This window comes from Triturus cristatus, chromosome 7 (genome assembly GCF_964204655.1).
Source record: "Triturus cristatus chromosome 7, aTriCri1.1, whole genome shotgun sequence".
Taxonomy (NCBI): Eukaryota; Metazoa; Chordata; class Amphibia; order Caudata; family Salamandridae; genus Triturus; species Triturus cristatus.
Genome location: NC_140590.1, coordinates 324,875,939 through 324,900,503, shown reverse-complemented (window position 1 = coordinate 324,900,503; position 24,565 = coordinate 324,875,939). Strand labels below are relative to the sequence as shown.

General features: G+C 48.6%; 1 protein-coding gene across 7 annotated transcripts in view; it reads right to left on the bottom strand.

Annotated features, from left to right (window-relative positions):
* Positions 1–24,565, bottom strand: part of CNOT3 (CCR4-NOT transcription complex subunit 3) — a 1,079,590-nt gene that overhangs the window by 99,384 nt on the left and 955,641 nt on the right. For all 7 annotated transcript variants that reach the window (XM_085616418.1, XM_085616421.1, XM_085616419.1 and 4 more), the window contains one exon: positions 23,002–23,134. In XM_085616418.1, coding sequence (XP_085472544.1) covers positions 23,002–23,134 — 133 coding nt within the window. The remainder of the gene's footprint in view (positions 1–23,001; positions 23,135–24,565) is intronic.

The following is a 24,565-nucleotide window of genomic DNA, read 5'->3' as shown; positions in this document are numbered from 1 at the left end:
AAAACCATGATCTCTTGACTTGGTAAGAGTATTCTGCATCATTCAGAAACTCTGTCCATCACCACCCCCTTTTTCCCAAATCGCCTTTGTGAGTCTCTCCAGACCAATTGCTGCTTTCAGCAACTGGTCCCCACTGGTTCTACCTCCCACTTTGGGCAGGAGAACAGGCGGGAAAAACAAGTGAGAAAGAGAGGTGTGACCACCTCTGCCAACTCCACCCCTCAGGTGGGGGAGGCGAGGTGAAGCACAACCTCGAGTCCTCGCTATCTTGAGGATGGGGGGGACCCAGCCAACCAGGGACACTCCCACTCTAGAGTGGCAGAATAGGGGTTGTACCCACCCCAGGGAAGGAACCCATTGGTCCCTGCCCTTTACCGACCTGTAACACCCCTAAATGTAGTATATAGGGGGCACCCTGAATCTTGCTTCCTCAGATCCAGACAAGAAACAAGAAAGGATTAGAAGGACTGAAGAGCTGTGCTGAGCTAAGAGGACGAAGCCCACTGACTTGGCCCCAGCCCTACCGGCCGGTCTCCCCCTCAAACCTGCTCCTGCGAACTCCCAGTGTGTCCTGTAGCCAGCAACCTCAAGAAACCCGGAGGACCGGCCTGCCTTCACTTCTAAAGACTGTATATCCCGTGAACAACGGATTTGTTCAAACTACAGCTTCTGGAACCAGCCACAGACTGGGAATCCAGCCCACTCTGCACCCGCCAAACCCAGCCCGAGCTAGAGTGGAAAAACACCACGAGGTGGTCACCCCGCGATCCTGACCCGAGATCCAGTGACCCCTGACCTGCCTCAAGCCTCCAGCCGACGCCTTCAGTCTAAATTCAGAATGCCCCCCTAACCCCGACCAGGTGGTGGTAAGAAGATCCGATCCCAAAAGGCACCCCTGCACCGACACCCCACGGCCTTAAGTGCCCAAACCGACGGAGCCTAACCAACCCATAACTTCCCAACTTACCTTTTCAAGTGGTGGTCGCACCCAGAAGTCCTTTGTCTCCCTGCCTGCAGTGCCTTTGCAAACAGGAGGTTGTCCATGAAAACAACTGGGCACCCAACATCGAAAATGCACTCTGCACATGGCCGCCCCAGTGCCGCTGAGGGTGCACCTTTTGTGCTACTTTGTTTCCCCATTTGCCCTGACCTTAACCCTAGGAGCTTTGCTCCCACCACCCAGTGGCCTGCTTTCCAGCAGCCACCAACCGGAGACCTCCTATCCCCCACTGGATAACATTGGGCCTCAACACTCTGCACCCGGCCGCCCTAGTGCCGCTGAGGGTGCAACAACAGGGCGTCACTGACCCTGGGGGACCCCGGAGTCTAACCTCAGAACCTTAACTCCCACAGTCGATTACTTACCTGTGAACTGTTACCTTGTTTTTCCGCCATAGAATAACATTGACAATTTTCTTCCAAAAAGTTTCTAAGTGGGGAGTTTTGAAATCTAAAAATATTCTTTAAAAATCGCACAAATAACCAAAACGTATTTACTTACCTGTTTACAGGAAATGTCCCAGTGCTGAATCCAGGTATCCAGCACTGAGTAAGAAAACTAACGTACAAAGTAACTTAACTGTAATTTTATGAAAATGCCTGTTCATTTCAATGTACTGTATTTGCTAAGTGTTGCAACCTACTGCATCCCCTGTAAATCAAACAAAGTTCAATTGCTATTGCACTTTCAAACTGTTCTATATCCAGTAACTTATTACTGAAAAGCATTTAATGCTTACCTGTGCCAGGCTTGCTTGGTTCTAAAAATAAAACCGTATATATTTTTATACAAACACAATTGGCGTAGAGTTCAGTTATTGAGCGTGTGAATTCATTTGCTGACTGAGTGTGTACATCAAAGGCTGTCCTCTGATACTGCCTTACTGCTCGACCACTCTACCACAATTCGAGAGTAAGGTTCTATCTAACTTTAACCTCTGCCTACCTTTGGGGTCACTTGGACTCTATACACACTATACCTCATTTTGGTGTAGTATATATGGAGCCAGTTTCCTACACTGGATGATCAATTATGTATTCTGTCCATGGATCTATTGGGATATTCAACCCCCCCCCCCCCCCCCATCATCTGCATCATTGTCAGTGTGATTGTGGGGAATCCCGAGGTGTAATATGCAATAGATTCTGAGGTGGAGACGGAGGTGCTGGAGGAGGTGATGGAAAGGACTTGTAGCTACAGATTTTTTCTTTAAGGTGATCTTGTAAGAAATGTCCTCATCGTAAAGCTTGCGTTTTTTAGGTGGTTTTGTGTAAATATGACCAGTCTTTGGGTTAATGTGTAGCCCCTTCTGCTTTGGATTTGGTGTTAACTGAATAGTGTCCACTTTCGGAACCGAAGGGGGCTCTTTGTGTTTCGGTGCCGAAGTTTTCGGTGCCGACGGAGGCTGGCCTTTCGGCGTGGAAGGTTTCGACTCTGAATGTTGCTTGCTTTTCGGCACGGAGGATTTCGGCTCCGAGCCTGACTTATGCTGGGAACTGAAGGGTTTCAGCTCAGAGGAAGACTTTTAGCGACCGGGTATGGAGCTGGAAGGCTCAACTGGCTGTTTCGGAGCCGGGCCCAAAGGCGGGGTCTCGGAAATGTCAACTCAGTTCCGACCTAGTCCAGAAGGCGGAGGTGATGCAGAAGCCTTGTGTTTTTCGGTGTTTGTGGGGGAAGGAAAATGCTACTTACCAGTATGCATCTGTTCTTTGCATGTAGAGCTGCAGAATATCATATTTTAGCATAGATCGCCATTGGGTGTTGGGCTCGGATGATTGCAGTTTGTTGTTGTCTTGGTTGAAGTCTTTGTAGTCACGAGATAGGTGGCTCCTCCCTTGGATGGTAGTGCGCATGGGCATCGACTCCATCCTCAGATTGTTTTTCGCCATGATGGGAAATGATGGAGTTTGTAAGAAACAGAAAAGATGTCCATGTGAGTATCTAAGTAAGATAGCAGTGGAACAGATAGAGGTTCCGGGGAGGCAGGTGGGCGTATGATATTCTGCAGCTCTACATGCCAAGAACAGATGCATACTGGTAAGTAGCATTTTCCGTTCGAGGCATACGAGCTGCTGAATTCACACTTTTGCATAGACTGTACAGAAGTCTGTTGTTTTGCCTGCACATCTACACGATAGTGTTTGGTGAAAGTGTGTGGCGTGGACCAGGTTGCTGCCTTACAAATGTAATCTAAGGGAATGTTCCCTAAGAATGCCATGTAAGCCCCTAGTTTGCGTGTTGAGTGCGCTCTAGGGGGAATTGGTAATGTGCGTTTTGCCTTCTGGTAGCATATTTTAATGCATTTGATTATCCACCTGGCAATTCCAGCTTTGGAGATGGGGTTTCTTTTATGAGGTGGAGAGAAAGCTACAAACAGTTGGTTTGTCTTTCTAAAAGGTTTAGTTCTGTCAATGTAATAAAGTATAGCTCTTTTAACATCAAGTGTGTGAAGAGCTCTCTCTGCTACGGAATCTGGGTTTGGGAAAAAAACTCTAAAGATTGATTAAGATGAAAAGCAGAGATTACTTTGGGAAGGAATTTTGGATTTGTTCTAATTTACACCGTATTACGATGTATTTGAAAGAATGGTTCTTGTATGATTAAAGCCTGGATCTCACTTACTCTCCTGAGAGAGGCGATTGCGACAAGGAAAGCTACTTCCCATGTAAGGAACTGCAGTTCGCATTTGTGTAGGGGTTCAAATGGAGGACCCATGAGCCTAGTAAGGACAATGTTTAAATTCCACACCGGAGAGGGTGGCATTGTGGGAGGAATTATTCTTTTAAGGCCTTCCATGAACACTTTGATAGCGGGTACCCTAAACTATGACAAATGTTGTCTGTTTTGCAGGTAAGCGGCAAGGGCAGCAAGATTTAATCGTATGGATGTGTATGCTAGATTACATCTTTGTAGATGCAGCAAACAGCAAATAATGTTCTCAAGTGAAGCATCTAGTGGGTCAATTTTGTTGTTATTGCAGTAAATGACAAATCTTTTCCATTTGGCTGCATAGCAAGCTCTAGTAGTAGGGCGTCTAGCTTCTTTAACAATATTCATACAGTCCGGTGGAAGGTTGAGGTAACCTAACTCGGACTTCAGGAGCCAGATTGCTAGATTCAGTTGAGTTGGATCTGGATGCTACATCTCTCCATGGTTCTGCGTAAGAAGCTTTGGAGAGAGCCGTAGTTTTTGGTGTGGGACTACTGAGAGTTCCAGGAGTGTTGTGAACCATGGTTGCCAGGCCCATGTTGGAGCAACTAGGATCATCTTGAGAGACTGTTTGAGCTTGCGTACTACTAGCGGAATGAGTGGGAGTGGCATAAAAAGCGTACGCAAATCTGCCTGACCTGTTCATCCATATTGCATTGCCCTTGGACAATGGGTGTGGAAACCTTGCAGCAAAGTTTGGGCATTTTGCGTTTGCGGCGAACAGATCTATGTCTGGGTGGCACCACATTTTGAAAAATGGTTGAAGAACTTGAGAATGAAGTTCCCATTCGTGTATCTGCAGTGTCTGACGACTTAGCAGATGTGCAATCTGACCGTGTACTCCCGGGAGATGTTCTGCCAAAAGATGTATGTTTTGCAGAATGGCCAATCTCCATATGCTTTGCGCTAGTTGAGACAGTTGCAAAGAATGTGTTCCTCCTTGTTTCTGTATATAATACATTGCTGTCATATTGTCCGTGCGGACAATGACGTTCTTGTTGATGATATGTAGTTATAATGATTTTAATGCTAGAAAAATGCCAGTAATTCTAGGTGATTGATGTGGAGCATTTTTTGTTGAGTGGTCCACCTGCCCTCAATTGTGTGGTTTAGGAGATGTGCTCCCCAGCCGGTGAGTGATGCATCCGCTGTTAGCACTATATGTGGAACTGGGTCTAGGTACGGCCGCCCTCTGGAAAGGTTTTTTGTGTTTCACCACTGCATAGAGCGATGTGTGCGGCTGTTCACCAACACCAGATCTGAAAGCTGACCTTGAGCCTGGTTCCACTGAGGTGCTACGCATTCCTGTAAAGGGCGCATCTGAAGTCTTGCATGAAGTACTATGAAAATGCAAGAGGCCATAATTCCTATGAGTTGCATAAACACTTGCGAAGGTAGGGAGTGTTGGGGATGAAATTTTGTGATGAGGGTCTGCATACTGGCTATCGCGGCTGGATTGGGGTATGCAAGAGCTTCGGAAGTGTGGCCCCTAGATACTGATGTAGGTAGGAGGGCTGGAGATGTGACTTGGTGAGGTTTCTTGTGAACCCAAAGTCGTGGAGCAGCTGAATTTTTTATTAAGTGTGGTGAACACACTGGCTGTGTGACTTGGCTTTTATCAGCCAGTCGTCTAGGTATGGAAACACATGAATCTGTTGTGTCCCCAAGTGTGCAGCTACTACCGCAAGACACTTTGAGAAGACCCTGGGTGCAGTGGTTACTCCGAATGGGAGAACCTTGAACTGATGTGTTGGCCGTCCACTGTAATGAATATGCTACTTACCAGTATGCATCTGTTCTTGGCATGTAGGGCTGCTGACATTCATATCTGTGCATAGATCGCCGCCTAGTGTTGGGTCCGGATGTTTGCACGTTGTTGTCCTGGAAGAGTCTTCGAAGTATCCTTGGATAGGTGACTCCTCCCCTGGACTACAGTGCGCATGGGCATCCTCTCCATCCTCAGATTGTTTTTCGCCATTGTGGCAGTGATGGAGTAGATACAGAAAGTGATGACCATGCTTGCAGTAATTCTGAGAGCTGCAGCTGCGACAGGCGCCGGGGAGGAGGGAGGGCGATATGAATGTCAGCAGCCCTACATGCCAAGAACAGATGCATACTGGTAAGTAGCATATTCAGTTCGAGGCATGTGGGCTGCTGAATTCATATCTGTGCATAGAATACATAGCAGTGCCCTCTATTAGCGGCGGCTACCCGTGCCAGCTGCAGCGGTCTGAAAAAGTGTCTTGAGAACAGCCTGTCCTACAGCTGCCTGCTGTTTTGACTGCACATCTACACAATAGTGTTTTGTAAATGTGTGTGTAGTGGACCATGTGGCTGCTCTGCATATATCATGCAGGGGAATATTTCCTAGGAAGGCCATGGAAGCCCCCAACTTACGTGTTGAGTGGGCTCGTGGTGGAATAGTTAATGTGCGTTTTGCCTTTTGATAACAGATTTGAATACACTTAACTATCCATCTGGCTATCCCTGCTTTGGAGATGGCGTTACCTTTGTGGTGTGGGGCAAAGGCAACGAACAGTTGTTTTGTCTTCCTGAATGGTTTAGTCCTGTCGATGTAGTACATGAGGGCCCTCCGTACATCTAGTGTATGTAGTGCCCTTTCTGCAACAGTTTGTGGGTTTTGGAAGAAAACGGGCAGTTCAATAGTCTGATTCATGTGGAACTGCGATATTACCTTGGGCATGAATTTGGGGTTGGTACGTAGTACGACCCTGTTGGCGTGAACCTGAATAAATGGCTCTTGAGCGGTTAGTGCCTGGAGTTCACTAACTCTTCTTAGGGAAGTGATCGCTACTAGGAAGGCCACTTTCCAGGTAAGGAATTGAATCTCGCAGGAGTGTAGAGGTTCAAAGGGTGGACCCATCAGGCGTGTGAGGACCAAGTTGAGGTTCCACATTGGAGCCGGTGGGTGACTAGGTGGAATGACTCGTTTGAGCCCTTCCAAGAATGCTTTGATGGCAGGCACTCTGAATAGAGAGAGGTGCTGCCTGGTTTGCAGATAGGCTGATATTGCGGTCAAATGGACACGTATAGAGGTGTACGCCAGATTGCATCGGTATAGGTGTAAGAGGTAACAGATGATGTTGTGGATGGATGCGTCCAGCGGGTTGATGTCATTATTACCGCAATAAATGACGAACCTTTTCCATTTGGCTGCATAGCAAGCCCTGGTAGTGGGTCTCCTGGCCTCCTTGATGATGTCCATACAGTCAGGTGGCAGGTTGAGATAGCCAAACTCTAGGACTTCAGGAGCCAGATCGCCAGGTTCAGCTGTTGCGGATCTGGGTGCTGAACCTCTCCATGGTTCTGCGTCAAATGCGCGGGTTTGATCCGCAGCCTTTGATGCGGCACCACGGAAAGTTCGAGGAAGGTGGTGTACCACGGCTGGCGTGCCCACGTGGGAGCAACTAGGACGAGTGTCAGGGAGTGTTGTCGTAGTTTGCGAGCCACCAGCGGTATCAGCGGCGCTGGGGGAAAAGCGTACGCAAATCTGCCGGACCAGTTCATCCATATCGCATTGCCCTGCGACTGCGGATGTGGGAATCTGGCGGCGAAGCGTTGGCATTTTGCGTTTTCGCTTGTCGCGAATAGGTCTATTTCTGGATGACCCCACTGCTGGAAGTACGGTTGGAGTACTGATGGGTGTAACTCCCACTCGTGCATCTGGTGGCTGTGTCTGCTGAGCAGATCCGCCATCTGGGTGTCCTTGCCAGGGAGGTGTTCCGCCATGAGGAACATGTTCCTCTGAATGGCCCACTTCCACATGCTCTGAGCCAGATGAGACAACTGTGGAGAGTGTGTTCCTCCCTGCTTCTGTATGTAGTACATGGCAGTCATGTTGTCCGTCCGGATCAACACGACTTTGTTGCACAGATGTACTTTGAATGCCTTCATGGCCAGGAAGATTGCCATCAGTTCCAGAAGGTTGATGTGCATCTTCTTCTGTTGTGTCGTCCATAGTCCCTGCACTGTGTAGTGGAGTACATGAGCTCCCCATCCCTGGAGAGACGCGTCCGCTGTCAGTACTATTTGCGGAACAGGCTCTTGGAACGGTCGGCCCTTGCAAAGGTTTTGTGGATTCCACCAATGCAGAGAGTTGTATGCCCGACCGCTCACCAACACTAGGTCTTTCAACTGTCCTTGAGCCTGATTCCACTGACGTGCTAGGCACTCCTGAAGTGGGCGCATATGTAACCTCGCGTGCGGGACTATGAAGATGCAGGAGGCCATCATGCCTATCAACTGCATAAACACTCGCGCTGGAAGCGAGTGATTGGGTTTGAACTTGGAGATCAGCAGTTGTATGCTGTTGATCCTCACTAAATTTGGCTGAGCTGTGGCCGCCAGAGTGTCTATAGTCGCACCTAGGTACTGTTGTACGTGTGCGGGCTGGAGATGGGACTTTGGGTAATTTAGTGAGAATCCCAGACTGTGAAGAAGGTGAATGGTGCGGGACATGTGGCTTGCACATTTCTGGGCTGACTTCGCTTGAACGAGCCAGTCGTCTAGGTAGGGGTAGACGTGTATATGCTGCCTCCGTAAATGTGCTGCCACCGTAGCTAGGCACTTCGTGAAAACCCTGGGCGCTGTTGTCACGCCGAAGGGAAGGACTTTGAACTGATAGTGCTGCCCCTGAACAGTGAACCTGAGGTATTTTTTGTGTGAGGGGTGGATGGGTATGTGAAAGTACGCATCCTTGAGGTCCAGTGAGGCTAGGAAGTCTCCCTGCTTGAGAAGCGGAAGGACTTGCTGCAGGGTGAGCATGTGAAAGTGTTCTGAAAGAATGTACTGGTTCAGGGGTCTCAGGTCTAATATAGGCCTGAGCGACCCGTCCTTCTTTGGAATTAAAAAGTAGAGGGAGTAAACCCCCGTACCCTGCTCGTGGATGGGGACGACCTCTATAGCGCCTTTTAGAAGCATACTTTGCACCTCTTGCTGTAAGAGCGTTAAGTGCTCTGAGGACATAGGACGGTTTCTTGGTGGTATTGTGGGTGGAGTGGAGGTTAACTCCAGACAGTAACCGTATTTTACAATATCTTTGACCCACCTGTCCGTGGTGATGGAGTTCCACGTGGACAGGAACCTTTGTAGTCTTCCCCCGACAGGTGTTATGTGGTCGGGAGGAAGGGAGAGGGCGTCACTGCTTGTTCTTGGGGGAGGACCTGGTGTTGCCGTAGCCACGTCCTCTGCCCTTTGTACTGGAGCCACGATATCCACCTCGGGTGTTTTTATCGTAGGTGGTCTGTGTATTGCCTTTGTTATACGTTTGTTGTGACCCCTGTCCTCTACCTGCCCCCTTGTTTCCGGGGCGACGAAAGGAGCCGCTCCGAAAGGACTGAGTTTGGAGGGCGCCCATGGACTTTGCAGTGTCCGTGTCCTTTTTTATCTTTTCGAGGGTGGTGTCAACCTCTGGGCCGAATAAATAGTCGGGGTTGACGGGCTGGTTCAGTATGTTGTTTTGTACCTCAGGCTTGAATCCTGAGATTCGTAGCCAGGCATGTCGTCGCAGCATGACGCTTGTGTTTATGGCCCTGGCAGCCGTGTCTGCAGCATCTAGTGCACATTTGATGGAAGCATTTGTGAGTAGCTGTCCCTCTCTGATAAGAATTTCTGCACCTTCTTTGAACTGGTCAGGGAGATGTTGGAGTAGTTGCTCCAATGTGTCATAGTGCGCTCTATCGTAGCGAGCGAGGAGCGCTTGAGTGTTGGCTATGCGCCATATGTTGGCAGCCTGGGCGGCAACTCGCTTGCCGGAGGTCTCTAGCACCTTGGACTCTTTGTTCGGGGGAGGAGCGTCACCTGTCGTTTGCGAGTGTGCCCTCTTGCGAGCATTCGCTACGACGATGGAGTCGAGTGGTAATTGTCCTTTGATGTAAGTAGGATCCCCAGGTGCTGATCTATATTTTTTATCAATCCTGGGGTTTATCACTCGTGCCCTGGTGGGTTCCTTTAAAATGTCCTTAGCTGGTTTGAGGACCCCCTTCAGCATTGGCAGAGTTTTTACATGTCTTTCTGAGGATGCAAAAGTGTCCATTAGAAAGTCATCCTCGATGGTATCTGAGTGAAGCTGTACCCCATGGTTATTTGCAGCACGTTCAATAAGAGCGTTGAACGCCGCAGTATCCTCCGTGGGAGATGTTTTTGCCCCATAGAGTTGTGGGTCCTGTGTATCGAGAGGTGCACTGGGGTCTGCAGGGTCGCCCCAAGTTTGATCAGGGTCCTGCTGGTCATCAGGGTCTGTGTCTACATGGTAGGGTGCTTGGTCATCCATGTAGTCCTCCAATGCATCCGTGTCGGAGCGTGTGGGGGAGAACCGGTGTGGATCCTGGTAGGAGGAATGGAACGGTTCATAAAGGAGAGGTTCTGATTCCACAGGCAGCTTCCTTTTTAGTGGGATCCTGAAAGGGCCCAATGGCGGTTCCGAAGTTATTCTTCGGTCGTGGAGAATCATCCTGCCAGTGTCGGCGTCGATGACACGTGACGGAGACGTCTCGTCCGGTGGAACCGGAGTCTGGGTAACCCGTGTCCTGAGTTGGAACATCTTCGGGATTGTTGACGGAGGCAAGCCGAAGGTAATGTTGGCTGGCCCCGTAGAGGTTGCTGGAGCTCCGATCGGGCCGGAACCCGACGGGTCTTTGAGGGCCGCCGTGGTTTTGTTGCTTTGCGTCGCAGCAGGCCGCACTTGGGGCGTCTTTGAGGCTTTGGCACCGGGCAGGTTCGTAGAGCCGGGCGTGGATTTTTTCGGTGCCGGCGGGTCCTCGAGTCGAGGTGTGGAGATCACCGTCGACGTCCTCGATACGTGAGGCATCGGCGTCGTCGAGGGAGCGACGCGAGGCGAAGCAGGCGGTATTGCCCTCGTTGTCGTTGGCGTCGGTAGCCGAGTAGGTTTCTCGGTGCCGATGGCCTTTTTCCGTTTGTCGACTCCGATGTCGCCCGATTCCAGTTCGGCACCGAAGTCCCTCTTGGTGCGGTCGGTGCCGACGCGTTGCGCTGGCGTCGAAGGCGTGGAAGGCCTCGATCCGACCAGCGCCACTTTCAGTTTCGGTTTCGTATGAACCGGAGCAGCTTTCGGTTTCGGTTTTGTGGTAGGGAAACCAGCTGGCTTATGCAGCAATGGCTGCCGCTGAACGTCCGAGGCCGGGCCCGAGGAACTACGGGATGGGTCTCGGGTAAGGCCCGAAGGCGATCCCTCGACCGGAGCCAAAGGCTGTGGCGCTGGTGTTTCTTCGGTTTGAACAGGTAGGCCTTGTTCATCATTGGAGCTACTCTCTTCGGCCCCTAAGGCCTCCTCGTCGTCTCCTACCTCGGTGTCGTCTTCACCTCTGTGGAAGAGTGACTCGTCGCCCTCGTCCGATCCGGGGTCGTGTTCGGAAACGGGACTGGAGGGTATGACTTCTAATTCTTCGACGTCGGCCTCGTCGAAGATGTCTGTTGGGGCCGGTGCCGCGTGCCGCGCCTCGAGTCTCGCCGCTCTTCGGTTCCTTAGAGTCTTCTTGGAACGGAACCGGGCACAGGCCATGCATGTCGATTCGTCGTGGTCCGGCGAAAGGCATTTGTTGCACACCGGATGGACGTCGATGTGTGGGTACTTCGCATTGCATACCGGACACCTTTTGAATGGCGTCCTGGATTCCATCGTCGAAGTATTCGATGGACAGGGAAATGCGAAAGAAGTCGGTGCTGAAAGTTAGTAAACTAACAAAATGCTATCGAAACCCGATCGATAAACAGTACCGACGCGAACTAAAGGCCTTTTGGCCTCGACCAAAGATTTTCCTAACTTGAGCTAAGATAGCACATCCGAACCCAATGGCGGAAAAAAACAATCTGAGGATGGAGAGGATGCCCATGCGCACTGTAGTCCAGGGGAGGAGTCACCTATCCAAGGATACTTCGAAGACTCTTCCAGGACAACAACGTGCAAACATCCGGACCCAACACTAGGCGGCGATCTATGCACAGATATGAATTCAGCAGCCCACATGCCTCGAACACCTTAGATATTTCCTGTGAGCAGGGTGTATAGGAATATGGAAGTATGCGTCCTTGAGATTTAAAGTGGCAAGGAAGTCACCTTGTTGAACTAGTGGAAGGATTTGTTGAAGAGTGATCATGTGAAAGTGATCCGAGTATGTGAAAATTGAGAGGTCTGAGGTCTAGTATTGGTCTGAGAGTACCGTCCTTTTTGGGGATTAGAAAGTACAGGGAGTAAACCCCTGTCCCTTGATGCTGTAGGGGAACTCGTTCTATCGAATGCTTCTGAAGCAGTGAGAGAACTTCCTGTTTGAGGAGAGTTAAATGTTTTGTGGACATGGGACGCTGTTTGGGCGGTATATTTGGGGGGGAGTTGAGGTAAGTTTTAGACCGTAACCATACTGGATAATTTGTCTTACCCACCTGTCTGTAGTTATTAAGTTCCAGATAGGTAGGAACTGTGAGAGTCTTCCTCCGACCGGAGTTGAGTGGAATTGGTCAGCTCTTTTCAAGCACTCGTGCTTGTGCTGGCATCCACTTTGAAGGAGCGAGCAAAGGCCCACGTGCTAATTGAAAACAGATGGCCCGCGCGCCGCTGCTCGCTCCCGTAAGGTGGATACAAGCACGAGTGCTTTTTCATTAAGTACCCCATAAGGGTGCATGTGTTTTCCAGCTCTCGCCTTCTGTTGCCTGTGTGCTCCCTCTGGATGTCCACCCCCATGTTCTGTGTACTTCTCACCCACCTCCCTTCAAGCTGTGTTGTTCTTGCGCATGTAAACCTCTCCCCTGCTTCCCATGTTGCTGTCACTTTCATAATAATCCACATTTGTAAAGCGCGAACAATCACCCGTGAGGGTCTCTAGGCGCTGGGGGCCGTCGGTAAGATAAAGCAAGCTATTGCCCAGAGTCACATGGTGCTGGGCTAATCTACCGCCGGTGCCGGGGATCGAACCGTGATCCCCAGATTCCGGAGTCAGTCTCCCTGGCCGCAGCGCCACACCTCTTCCCATGCTCTCTGCCATGCGTGCTTTCCCCTGCGCTGCGTGCTTTTCTCTATCTCGCTCCCCTATGTTACTCTTTAATGTCCGCTTCTCCCCTTGCCCTGTGTTGGCGTCTCCCTCATGCAATGTTTTTCCCCGTCTCACACCATCCCTTCACAGTCAACCTCCCAGTCCCACAGTCCTTCAGCATCAAAACTGTGCATTTCGCACTAAAGAGACTCCATTTTTTTTTAATTACACATCCAAATGGTGTCCACCATCATGGATCGGTAAACAATCAATTAAATCGAAAGGTGCCTACATTATTCTGTAGACTGGTATGCATTCCGACACATGCATGCACATGCAACATAACACGTGTGCCCCGGTGGAATGCAACTTTTGTATTTTGTCAGTGCAGCGCAACGTCTGTAAAAAGTCTGTAGAGAATTGCCAAAACGCATTGATAAAGTCAGTAGGTCTCAAAGGCGAGACCTATTGGATTTGTCAATGCTTGTTTCTAAAGTTGTGTCTACAGCTGGGCCAAATAGGTGTTCTTGGTCGAACAGCTGATTCAAGATAGCAGTTTGCACTTCTTGTTTAAAACCAGAAATGTGCAACCATGCATGTCTGCGTAGTAAGACACTGGTGTTGACAGATCTAGATGCGGTGTCTGCTGCATCGAGGGCACATTTAATGGATGCATTTGTAATTAACTTGCCCTCCTGGACCAGATCATGGGCTTTGGCCTTATATTGGTCAGGCAAATGCTGAATTAGGTCCTCAAGCTCATCGTACCTGGCAAGCAGTTCTTGTGCATTAGCTATCCTCCAGTGATTAGCTGCTTGGGAGGCAACTCGCTTGCCTGAAGCATCTAGTAGTTTAGACTCTTTGGAGGTGGAGCATCACCGGGAGGTTGAGAATTGGCAAGTTTCCTTGCATTGGACGCTACCAATTTTTTTTATCAATGCGAGGATTGAGAAAACTGGTCCTAGCAGGGTCTTTGAAGATGTCTGGTGCGTGTTTAATGACACCTTTGAGCATGGGCAATGTTTGTATTGTCCTTTGTGACTGGGCAAAAGTATCTACCAGGAAGTGTTCCTCCATGGGCTCTGAATGCATTTGTACGCCATGATATTGGGCAGCCCTATCAATAAGCTGACTAAACCCTATGTTGTCATCTGGGGGAGATGGCCATGTTGGGTATGCCTCTGGATCAGGAAGGTCTGGAGGATCTGCAGGATCATTGTAATCTGCCAATGTGTCCTGTGGTATAGCAGTGTCATCATCAGGGTCATTATGTCCACCCCCGTTCCCTAGGTCATCATCATCATCATCATCCTGAGGTGGTGAGTGTGGAGAGAGTCTAGGAGAGTGTATAGGTGTGAAGGTTTGATCGGATCCAAGGCCTTTTGGTCTTTCGGTGCCAAAGAGCTCGATGCCGAGGCCTTTTTTGAGCTAACAGGAGTAGGATGTATTTCCAATTTTGATACCGGCTGTGTTTTTTGGGCACCGATATGCAGCTTGCTCGGTCCAAACCCACAGGAAGGTTTTTCCTTTGTCTTCGTACCCGGGCCTGGAGGTGAGGCTTCTGAAGTTTTCTTTCGGTCGGGACTAAGGCCTTTAGGCAAAGTTTTGACCTGAGCCTTCTTTTTCTCGGGTGGGGCAGGGGCAGTTGAACTCACTCGTTGACCTGGAGTGATGTGGTTATCGGCGTCGTAGTCATCGTTTTAGATACAATGTCGAGCTCATCCGAATTTTCTGCCTCTGGAACATCGGGGCCTTCATCGAAGAGGTCTTCTGGCACTGGTGCTGCTTGTTGCGCAATAACGTGTTGTTGAGCCCGGCGATCACGGATAGTCTTCTTGGATCAAAAGTAGGCGCAGGCTTGGTAATCTTTTTCCTCGTGTTCTGGCGAGAGACAAAGGTTGCAGACCTTGTGGTGGTCGGTGTGTGGAAATTTAGCTCCACACTGTGGGCAGTTTTCTAAATGGAGTCCTTTCCATTAGCCGTAAGTCCGAATGGCGTCGATAGGCCCAACGGCCCGCATCGACGACTGGAATAGAGTATTTTTGAGTTAGCACGTCGAAGGGCACGTGAATGAAAACAATACTGCAGAGTTGTGATGGTTTGCGTGTCGAAAGGTTTGGAAACACGGTATCGAACTGGAGCCGAAGTTACATCCGAACCGGATGGCGGTAAAAAACAATCGGAGGATGGAGTCGATGCCCATGCACATTATCTTCCAAGCTCGGGAGATAAGCACAAGTTGCACACTTCGTGTGAGTCGGTGTGCGGCTACTTCACGGGACACTGAAGACAGAATTTAAGTGGAGTCCGATCCATTGACAGAGCGCAAACCGGGCGCGGTTAGGCCTCCAAGGCCATCCACAAAGTTTCCGAAGGAAGGTCGATTCCAATGGCGAAACAATACATGGAGAAGTGGAAACGTGTACAGAAACAATACCGTCAAGGGTAGAGTGGATTGCGCACCGAGGGGAACCCGAAGAACAATTTTCAGAGTTCAGCAATACATGTTCGAACCCGATGGCGGAAAAAAACAATCTAACAATGGAGCCCATGCGCACTATAACCGAAGGAGGAGTCACCTTACCTCATTACTAGAAAAGACGTATTCGAAGAAAAACAACTTGCAAACATCCGGATCCAACACTAGATGGCAGGAGTATGGAAAGCATGTATACCTACAGCACACATGCCTCAAACCATCCGTTACCCTCTTTGGTTTAGGGGCTGGATGTGGTACTGTGAGCCAACTGAAACCCACCAACACTTACTGATGGTATACGTGGACTAAATCTCTATCCTAGAAAGTCTGTGTTGGCCAAATACGCAGTTCCAATATATTTGTAGGCACCATATAACAAGATGTTAGCAGATTTCACAGGCACCCTACATGTTGTAGCAATCTAATGCATAGTGGCCTCTTTTAGGGGGCGGGGGGCGATGGGGCCTTCACTTAACACTTGCCTCACTGGTTGAAGTTTTTTTACATTTTTTTTGTCAATTAGATGAGTAGGCTACTTATGCGACAATGTTTGCAGTCTTTTTGGCTATGTTTAACAATATACTGCTATTTTTGTGTTACAGTAAGACTACCAGCTCAGCAGCAAGGCTGAATTTAACCCCAACTATCTACGAGAAATCCAATGCTGGAAAAACTTCCATAAATCTAGAACTAAACGCTATTAATGCAGTGTGTTTTCTTTTGTTTTTTTTTAGTGGTGAATTAACATGCACACAGGTTGAAAGGTCTGAGGAAAACACTATTTGCAAAACTCAACAATGACCCTGTTACTTAATATCTGGAAAAGACCTGGAATTTTGATTTTAACAAGCACTGGATAAGCCAAGAGGATTAATCTTGGCAAGTTGGCCTGATAAGTATATATTTATTTCCTATTGTGAGGAAATGCTCGATAAACATGCCAAAAGCAGAGACCACATGCTTGTAATGAAAATTAAAGAAGAAAGTAACACTTGTAATACAGTGTTAATACGACACTACTGGTGCTTCCTAGCTGGGAAGTGTACCTGGAACAGGTATACTAACCATTTTTGATTTTTATGCACATCGAGAAAGGAATATGCAACTTACCAGTATGCATCTGTTCTTGGCATGTAGAACTGCAGATCTACACACTGCATAGATCGCCATCTGGTGTTGGGCCCGGATGTTGCAGTTGTTTTTCTCTTGGAAAGTCTTTGGAAGTCACGAGGTATGTGACTCCTCCTTTGGATCATATTGCGCATGGGCTTCGGCTCAATCCTCAGATTGTTTTTCGCCAGCAGGGAAATGATGGAGCTTTGTAAGAAACAGGAAAGATGCCAATGTGTGCTGTTTCTAAATAAGATAATACTGGAACAGATAAAGGTAGCCGGGGAGGCGGGTGGGCGTATGTAGATCTGCAGCTCTACATGCCAAGAACAGATGCATACTGGTAAGTAGCATATTCCGTTCGAGACATATGAGCTGCAGATTACACACTGTGCATACCTTGTGTAGCAGTACCCCCTCCTAGCGGCGACCACCAGTATCTGTTGCAGTTGTTTGAAACAGTGTTTTGAGGACAGCCTGGCCCACACTAGCTTGTTGCTTAGTTTGCACATCTACACAATAGTGTTTAGTGAAAGTGCGCGGTGTAGACCATGTAGCTGCTTTGCAGATATCATCTAAGGGGATGTTCCCTAAAAATGCCATGGAAGCCCCTATCTTACGTGTAGAGTGGGCTTTAGGGGGAACAGATAGCGTTCGTTTTGCTTTGTGGAAGCAAACCTGTATGCATCTAACAATCCACCTAGCTATCCCAGATTTGGAGATGGGGTTGCCTTTGTGTGGTGGTGAGAAAGACACGAATAGTTGTTTGGTCTTGCGAAAAGGTTGTGTTTTCTCGATGTAGTAGATTAAAGCTCTTTTGACGTCTAGGGTGTGTAGAGCTCTTTCTGCAATGGTTTGTGGCTGCGAGAAGAATACGGGCAGTTCCACAGATTAATTGAGGTGAAAGGGAGAAATGACTTTAGGAAGGAATTTTGGATTAGTGCGGAGAACAACCTTATTATGATGCATTTGCAGAAAAGGTTCTTGAATGATGAGTACTTTTAGCTCACTGACCCTTCTGAGGGAAGTAATGGCTACAAGGAAAGCTGTTTTCCATGTTAAAAATTGAAGCTCACATTTATGTAGCGGTTAAAATGGAGGTCCCATTAGTCTTGTGAGAAAGATGTTTAGGTTTCACACCGGTGAGGGTGGCACTCTAGGGGGAATTATTCTCTTGAGGCCTTCCATGAAGGCTTTTATGGCAGGTACTCTAAAGAGTGAGAGATGTTGTCTATTTTGTAGATACGCTGCTATGGCAGCAAGGTGTAGTCTAATAGACATGTAGGCTAGGTTGCATCTTTGTAGGTGTAGTAAGTAGCCTATGATGTGTTGGATAGACACATCTAAGGGATTGACATTATTGTTGTGACAATAAATCATGAAACGTTTCCACTTGGCTGCGTAGCAAGCTCTAGTGGTAGGTCGTCTAGCTTTTTTAATGACGTTCATACAGTCAGGGGGAAGATTAAGGTAACCAAATTCTAGGATTTCAGGAGCGAGATCTCAAGGTTGAGCTGAGCTGGGTCCGGGGGTCTGATCTCTCCATGGTTCTGGGTTAAGAGGCGTGGAGAGAGGGGGAATTTTTGGAGCAAAACTACAGAGAGTTCCAGCAATGTCGTGTACCACGGTTGTCTGGCCCAAGTTGGAGCAACTAGGATGAGAGTTAGGGAATGTTGCTGTAGTTTGCGCACCACTAATGGAATGAGTGGGAGAGGTGGAAAAGCGTACGCAAATCTGCCTGACCAGTTCATCCATATCGCATTGCCTTTGGACAATGGGTCTGGATATCTGGCGGCGAAGCTTGGGCATTTGGCGTTTTCGTGGGTGGCGAAGAGGTCTATTTGTGGTTGCCCCCACGTTTGAAAGAATGGTTGAAGAACTTGTGGATGAAGTTCACACTTGTGGATTTGCTGAGTTTGACGGCTCAACAGATTTGCAATGGTGTTTTGGACTCCCGAGACATGTTGTGCTAAGAGAAAAATGTTTTGAGGTACGGCCCACCCCCATATGGTCTGTGCTAGCTGAGAGAGCTGCAGAGTGTGTGTGCTGCCCTGTTTTTGGATGTAGTACATTGCTGTCATGTCTGTGCGGACTAAGACAGCCTTGCCTGAGACGTGTGTTTGAAAGGCTTTCAGGGCTAGAAATATGGCCAGTAACTCCAGATGGTTGATGTGGAGTAACTTTTGTTGAGGTGTGCACTTGCCCTGCATGGTGTGATATAGTAGATGAGCTCCCCAGCCGGAGAGCGATGCGTCCGCTGTTAGAACTATTTGAGGAACAGGCTCTAGGAACGGTCGCCCTTTGGAAAGGTTTTTGGTGGTCCACCACTGCAGAGAGCGATGGGCACGACCGTCTACCAACACCAGATCTGTTAGCTGACCTTGAACCTGGTTCCATTGGCGTGCTAGGCACTCTTGGAGAGGACACATCTGGAGTCTTGCATGAGGTACTATGAATATGCAAGAGGCAATCATCCCTATAAGTTGCATAAACTCTCGGGCTGGAAGAGTGTGTTGAGGTTGAAATTTGGCGCAAAGTGCTTGTATGCTTGCTATCCTGGCAGGGCTGGGGTAGGCCAACGCTTTTGAGGTGTCTATGGTGGCACCGAGGTATTGTTGTACGTGGGAGGGATGCAGATGGGACTTGGCGTAGTTTACCGTGAAGCCCAGGTCGTGAAGTAGTTGGATGGTGGCATGAGTGTGATGTACACACTGGTTGTATGAGCTGGCTTTTATAAGCCAGTCGTCTAGATATGGGAAGACGTGGATGTGTTGTCTTCTCAGGTGTGCTGCCACTACTGCTAGGCACTTGGTAAACACTTGTGGTGCAGTGGTGACTCCAAAAGGGAGTACTTTGAATTGGTAGTGGTGACCGTCCACTACTAATCTGAGAAACTTCCTGTGAGCGGTGTGAACGGGAATGTGGAAATAGGCGTCCTTGAGGTCTATGGTGGTTAGGAAGCCGTTTTGAGAGAGCAGAAGAAGCACCTGCTGGAGTGTGACCACGTGAAAGTGGTCTGAGTGTATGTATTGGTTTAGGGGTCTGAGGTCCAGAATGGGCCTGAGAGAGAGCCGTCCTTCTTTGGTATGAGAAAATCTAGGGAGTAAACTCCCTTGTTTTGTTGGTGGGCAGAAACTGGTTCTATTGCATTTTTTTGTAGGAGGGAGATTACCTCCTGCTTTAGAAGAGACAAATGTTCCTGTGACATTGGGCGTTGTTTGGGTGGAATGGTTGGGAGGGTAGATGTTAGCTCTAGACAGTAGCCTGATTGGATTATTTGTTGTACCCATCTGACTGAGGTGATGGTAGCCCAGACAGGAAGGAAATTGTGGAGTCTGCCCCCGACTGGAGTGGAATAGTCTGGGGGAAGTGTAGGGAAGTCACTGGGTGGGGGTGCAGGCAGAGCGGGAGGTGTTAGTTTTGCCTCTGCCTTTGTTGTTGTTACCTCTGTAACTGCCTCTTTGATAACCCCTAGTGAAAGTGGACTGAGTAGGGGTTTTGTAGGAAGTGGAGGCACTGTCGGAGGAGTAGCCTCTGGTGTTGCTTCTAAAGGAGGAACGGCGAAAGGAGAGCCTGGGAGCTTGCGACTGCAAGGCTCCCATAGATTTTGCCGTGTCTGTGTCCTCCTTCAATTTTCGAGGGCTATATCGACATTAGGACCAAACCGATGTTTCTTGTCAAATGGGTGGTTGAGGATGGAGCTTTGAACCTCAGGTTTGAAACCTGAGATGCGTAGCCAGGCATGCCTACGCAGAAGAGTGCTGGTATTTATTGCCCTGGAGGCGGTGTCAGCTGCATCAAGGGCACAACGGATGGAAATGTTTTTACCCTCTTGAATCAATTAGTTGGCCTTATGTTTATATCTGTCAGGGAGGTGTTGCATGATTGACTCCAGCTCATTATAATGTGCTCTGTCATATCTGGCTAGGAGTGCTTGGGTGTTGGCGATATGCCAGATGTTGACCGCATGGGACGCCGTCCGTTTGCCAGAGGCGTCTAGGAGTTTAGACTCCTTATCTGGCGGTGGAGCCTCACCTGATGCCTGGGAATTGGCACGTTTCCTCGCATTGGAGACCACCAGGGAGTCTAGTGGTGCGGGGCCTTGGGTCGGTCTGTTGGGGCGGCTTTATATTTTTTCCTCAATGCGTGGGTTAATGACCCTGGCCCTAACTGGGTCTTTAAAAACCTCTGGTGCGTGCTTAATAACCCCCTTAAGCATCGGCAGGATTGAGGTGGACCTGTGTGCAGTGTCAAATGTATCTAAGAGGAAGTCCTCCTCTACGGGGTCTGTGTGGAGATCAACCCCGTGGTAGTGGGCAGCCCTATGGAGTAGCTGGTTAAAGCCCATGGTGTCCTCTGGGGAGGAGGATCTAGAAGGGTAAAGATCGTCCTGCGGGACGTTAGGGACGTCTGAGATGTAGTCGTCCCATGGGTCTGGGGAGCCTGTAGGAGTAGGGTCCCCTGTTGGTTGTCTGCCCCGTCCCCTGTGTCATAGATAATGTCATCATCATCATCCTCATCTGGAGATAGTGTGGGAGAATGATGGGGTGGGGGAGGAAGAGGAGGTGGAGGAGGAGGTGAAGGAATCCTAAAAAGGGGAGGTGGCAAAGTCTCTCCTTTTTGGTGGTGGAGCTGGTGCAGGCTTGTCCAGTGATCTTTTTCTGGTGCTAAGCGACAAATGCCGAGTCTTTGGATCCTTTAAGAGGGTTTTTTGGTAAGGATCGGGTCGAAACAGTTAGTCTAAGGGGCAGATCCTTCGGTGCCGATGGTGTCGGAGCCGTGGGTTTTTTAGGCGTCGATTCGGCACTGGTTCTTGGTTTCGAACTGTGGGGTTTAGCAGTGTCTTTTGACTTCGAGGTTTGGGAATCGAGGCTTTTCGGCTTCTTGCTTGGCTCCGAGGGTTTTATCGGTGCCGAGAGCTTCAGTGTTGACGAGGAAAGGGGCGTTTTCTTTTTCGTTGTCGGTAAGGTTTTTTCGGTACCGAGGATAGGCTGGCTCGAGCCCGAGCTGCCTGAAGGCTTGATGGGCTTCTTAACCAGGCCCGAAAGCGAGGTATGGGAAGCCGTCTTTTTTTCGTGCATACCTAGGCCCGAAGGTGTGACCGAAGCCTTTTTCAATGGCGCGGAGGGGGGTTTAGGGTCGGGGTCGACTTCTGTACTCACGCCCCTCTGTGCCGGAGTGATGTCCTCGACGTCGGAGTCGTCAGCTTCGGAGGCGCTGACGAGGCCTTTGGTGTGCTGTTGTTCCAGGACATCGACGCCTTCTTCAAAGATGTCGTCGGGGATCGAAGTCGACGAGTGAGCCATTGTTCTCCTTGCTCGTCAGTCCTGGATCGTCTTCTTCGATCGGAAGGAGGCGCAAGCTGGACAGTCCCTTGCCTCGTGTTCTGGGGAGAGGCAGAGGTTGCACACCTCATGGCGATCGGTGTGGGGAAACTTCGACCCACATCGAGGACACTTCTTAACTGGCGTCCTTTCCATCAGCCAGGACTGGAGCCCAGGCAGGCCGGAAGGCCTTCGTCGACGACCGGAATCGAAGACTTAGATTGTTGAGTCGCGTCGAGTGTTGGAGAACGCGATCGAGACAATACCGTCGAAGGGGGGAGGATTGCACGCCGAACAGGAAAACTGGAACAGTTCCGAACTGGAGCGCGAAGAACACATCCGAGCCCGATGGCGGAAAAAAACAATCAGCGGATGGAGCCGAAGCCCATGCGCAATATGATCCAAAGGAGTAGTCACATACCTGGTGACTTTCAAAGACTTTCCAAGAGAAAAACAACTGCAACATCCGGGCCCAACATCAGATGGCGATCTATGCACAGTGTGTAATCTGCAGCTCATATGCCTCAAACATATTTTTCTAATAAGCACCAAGAAAAGGTACTATTGGCTTAGAATTGTCATGAAGAAATTTAACAAAGAAGGATCAAAAGAAAAAAAAACTAGAAGGGAACGTAAAGAAAAAAAAGAAGGACACGTGAAGCACTGGTGAAGCAAGGTATTGGCAGAGAAGCCCTGGCACAGAAGTGACTTATCTTTAAGAGAATGCAAACATGAGCTGGAAACATTGTGTCACTTGTTGCACAAGAGCAAATGGCTGAAAGTGGGGTGACTCACCACTGCCCCAAGCTGTATGCTCTAGAGGGTGGAAGAGCAATATGAATGACAAATTAACAGACTAATGGATCAAGTCAACTGATCTCAAGATGCTCTATGAATATATTAATGTATTTTTTCATTACATAAGACGGTCATGAAATTTAAAGCTGTATCTAGGCCAGACCTAAAAATCCTTTTCAGGTCCTCTTATTTTGAGGTAAAAATACAAAAAAGGAGAAACTGCTGGTATTTTCCGGTTGTATACAAGAAATCACACAAAACGGAATATTACATTACTGTAGTTCAGTATGCTATATATATTTTAGATAGGTTTTAAACTTTATTCAGGGCACATCTACCTTTCACAAATAGCCTAGAGTGGCAGGATTGGGACATTCAACTTTAAAGACGTTAAAAAGTCTATTAGAGTCACAAATATATGGGAATTCCTTCCAAGTACGTAAACCTTTTGTGCATTTTCAATTTTAAACTGAAAGATGTTTAAAGTCACAGGGTTGTTGATGTCTCAGCGCAACACACATTCCATTTCTGCTCCAAAAAGAAACTGACAGCAGTGATATGCATAGGGTAACATACCTCTAAGTAATAGAAGATGAAGAAAAGTGTCTCTGTTGATAGCCGCTGATAGAATTCCACAGTGTCCGAATGAGGAGGGGGCATCTGGTGATGGTAAGGGGGTGTTGGACAAGGATTGCGTGGCAGGTACTGTCTGCAGAACAAACCAAAATGATACTGAGTCCTTGATTGCTGATATGTGGTTAAGAGTCTCCTGAGAAATCAACATTACTGCCTTTTAAGCAGAGAAGAGCAACAAAAACTCAAGATGTCAAACTGATTGAGCGTCTTGGAGCTTTATAGGAACAGTTTGACACCAGACAAATCCACCACCCTATACGTTTGGTAAACATCTTCCCAAATGCACAAAATGCTTCCCTCCACCATCCCTAGACATACAGTACGCTATCAATCTAACCAGAACAGAGACTTTCGGAGCTCCAACTTGTCTGCACTGTTTCACATCCAATTCATCCAAGAGGGTATTAGCCCCCTCTGCATTCTTGTCATTCCATAATGGTCATTTGTAGCACAAGTTACTTACTTGTGTAATGATATATCTGTAAGAGACATTCGTTAGTGATAGATTCCTTACCTTAGAATATCCCCAGGCGTCAGACTGGATCCGGAAAGTTTTCGTCAGCAGTATCCCTGTGCGTCGGTAGGCGTCGTCTTGTGGCTCCGCGTACGTGGCTGGCGTCGTAGCCGCCGAGATGACGTAGTCGGAACTATTTAGACACGCCCACGCAAGCTGAAGTCAGTTCTGTACACGACTTTTCCGCGCCAGGAACGCAGAGCCATGCCAGAGACAGACTACTGGTGCAATAGAACTAGGGCCCTGAAAGATGACCTGAACCCTAGAGAACAGTTCGCAGAACGGGAGAGGATGGGCGGGCGGTAAGGAATCTATCACGAACTAATGTCTCTTACAGATATATCGTTACACAAGTAACTTGTGCATCTGAAAGAGACACGTTAGTGATAGATTCCTTACCTTAGACTACATACCCAAGCAATACCAACCCCGGTAGTGGGTCTGCGAAATGAGATTATACCAGAAGAACAAGTTTCTTACCTTCGGTAACGCTTTTTCTGGTGGATACAGTATCTGCCTGTGGATTCCTCACCTTGTGAATATCCCCTGCGCCAGCATTCCACGGAACTTTTTTCCCAACACTCCACGCCGACGACGTCATAATGCATTGGCTCCGCTAACGACTCCGTATGACGTCACCGGAGCCGTAAGAGAACCAAGTCGGCGTGATGACGTCAGTTCCCATTTTTTTCCATGCCTCCGAGGCGAACAGGTGGACCAACGACAGACTCAAAGTATACACAGTATACAATATACAACCACATATACGTAGTATACAAAGAAAAGGAAAGCTAAATAAAACAAGCATTTCCTACCAATATACAATAAAGTATAACAACATCTCAAGCAAGACAACTTTTAAGGTATACAAAGGTGGACAATGGGGAGGCGGGTGGGCCAGTGAGGAATCCACAGGCAGATACTGTATCCACCAGAAAAAGCGTTACCGAAGGTAAGTAACTTGTTCTTCTGATGGATACATCTGCCAGT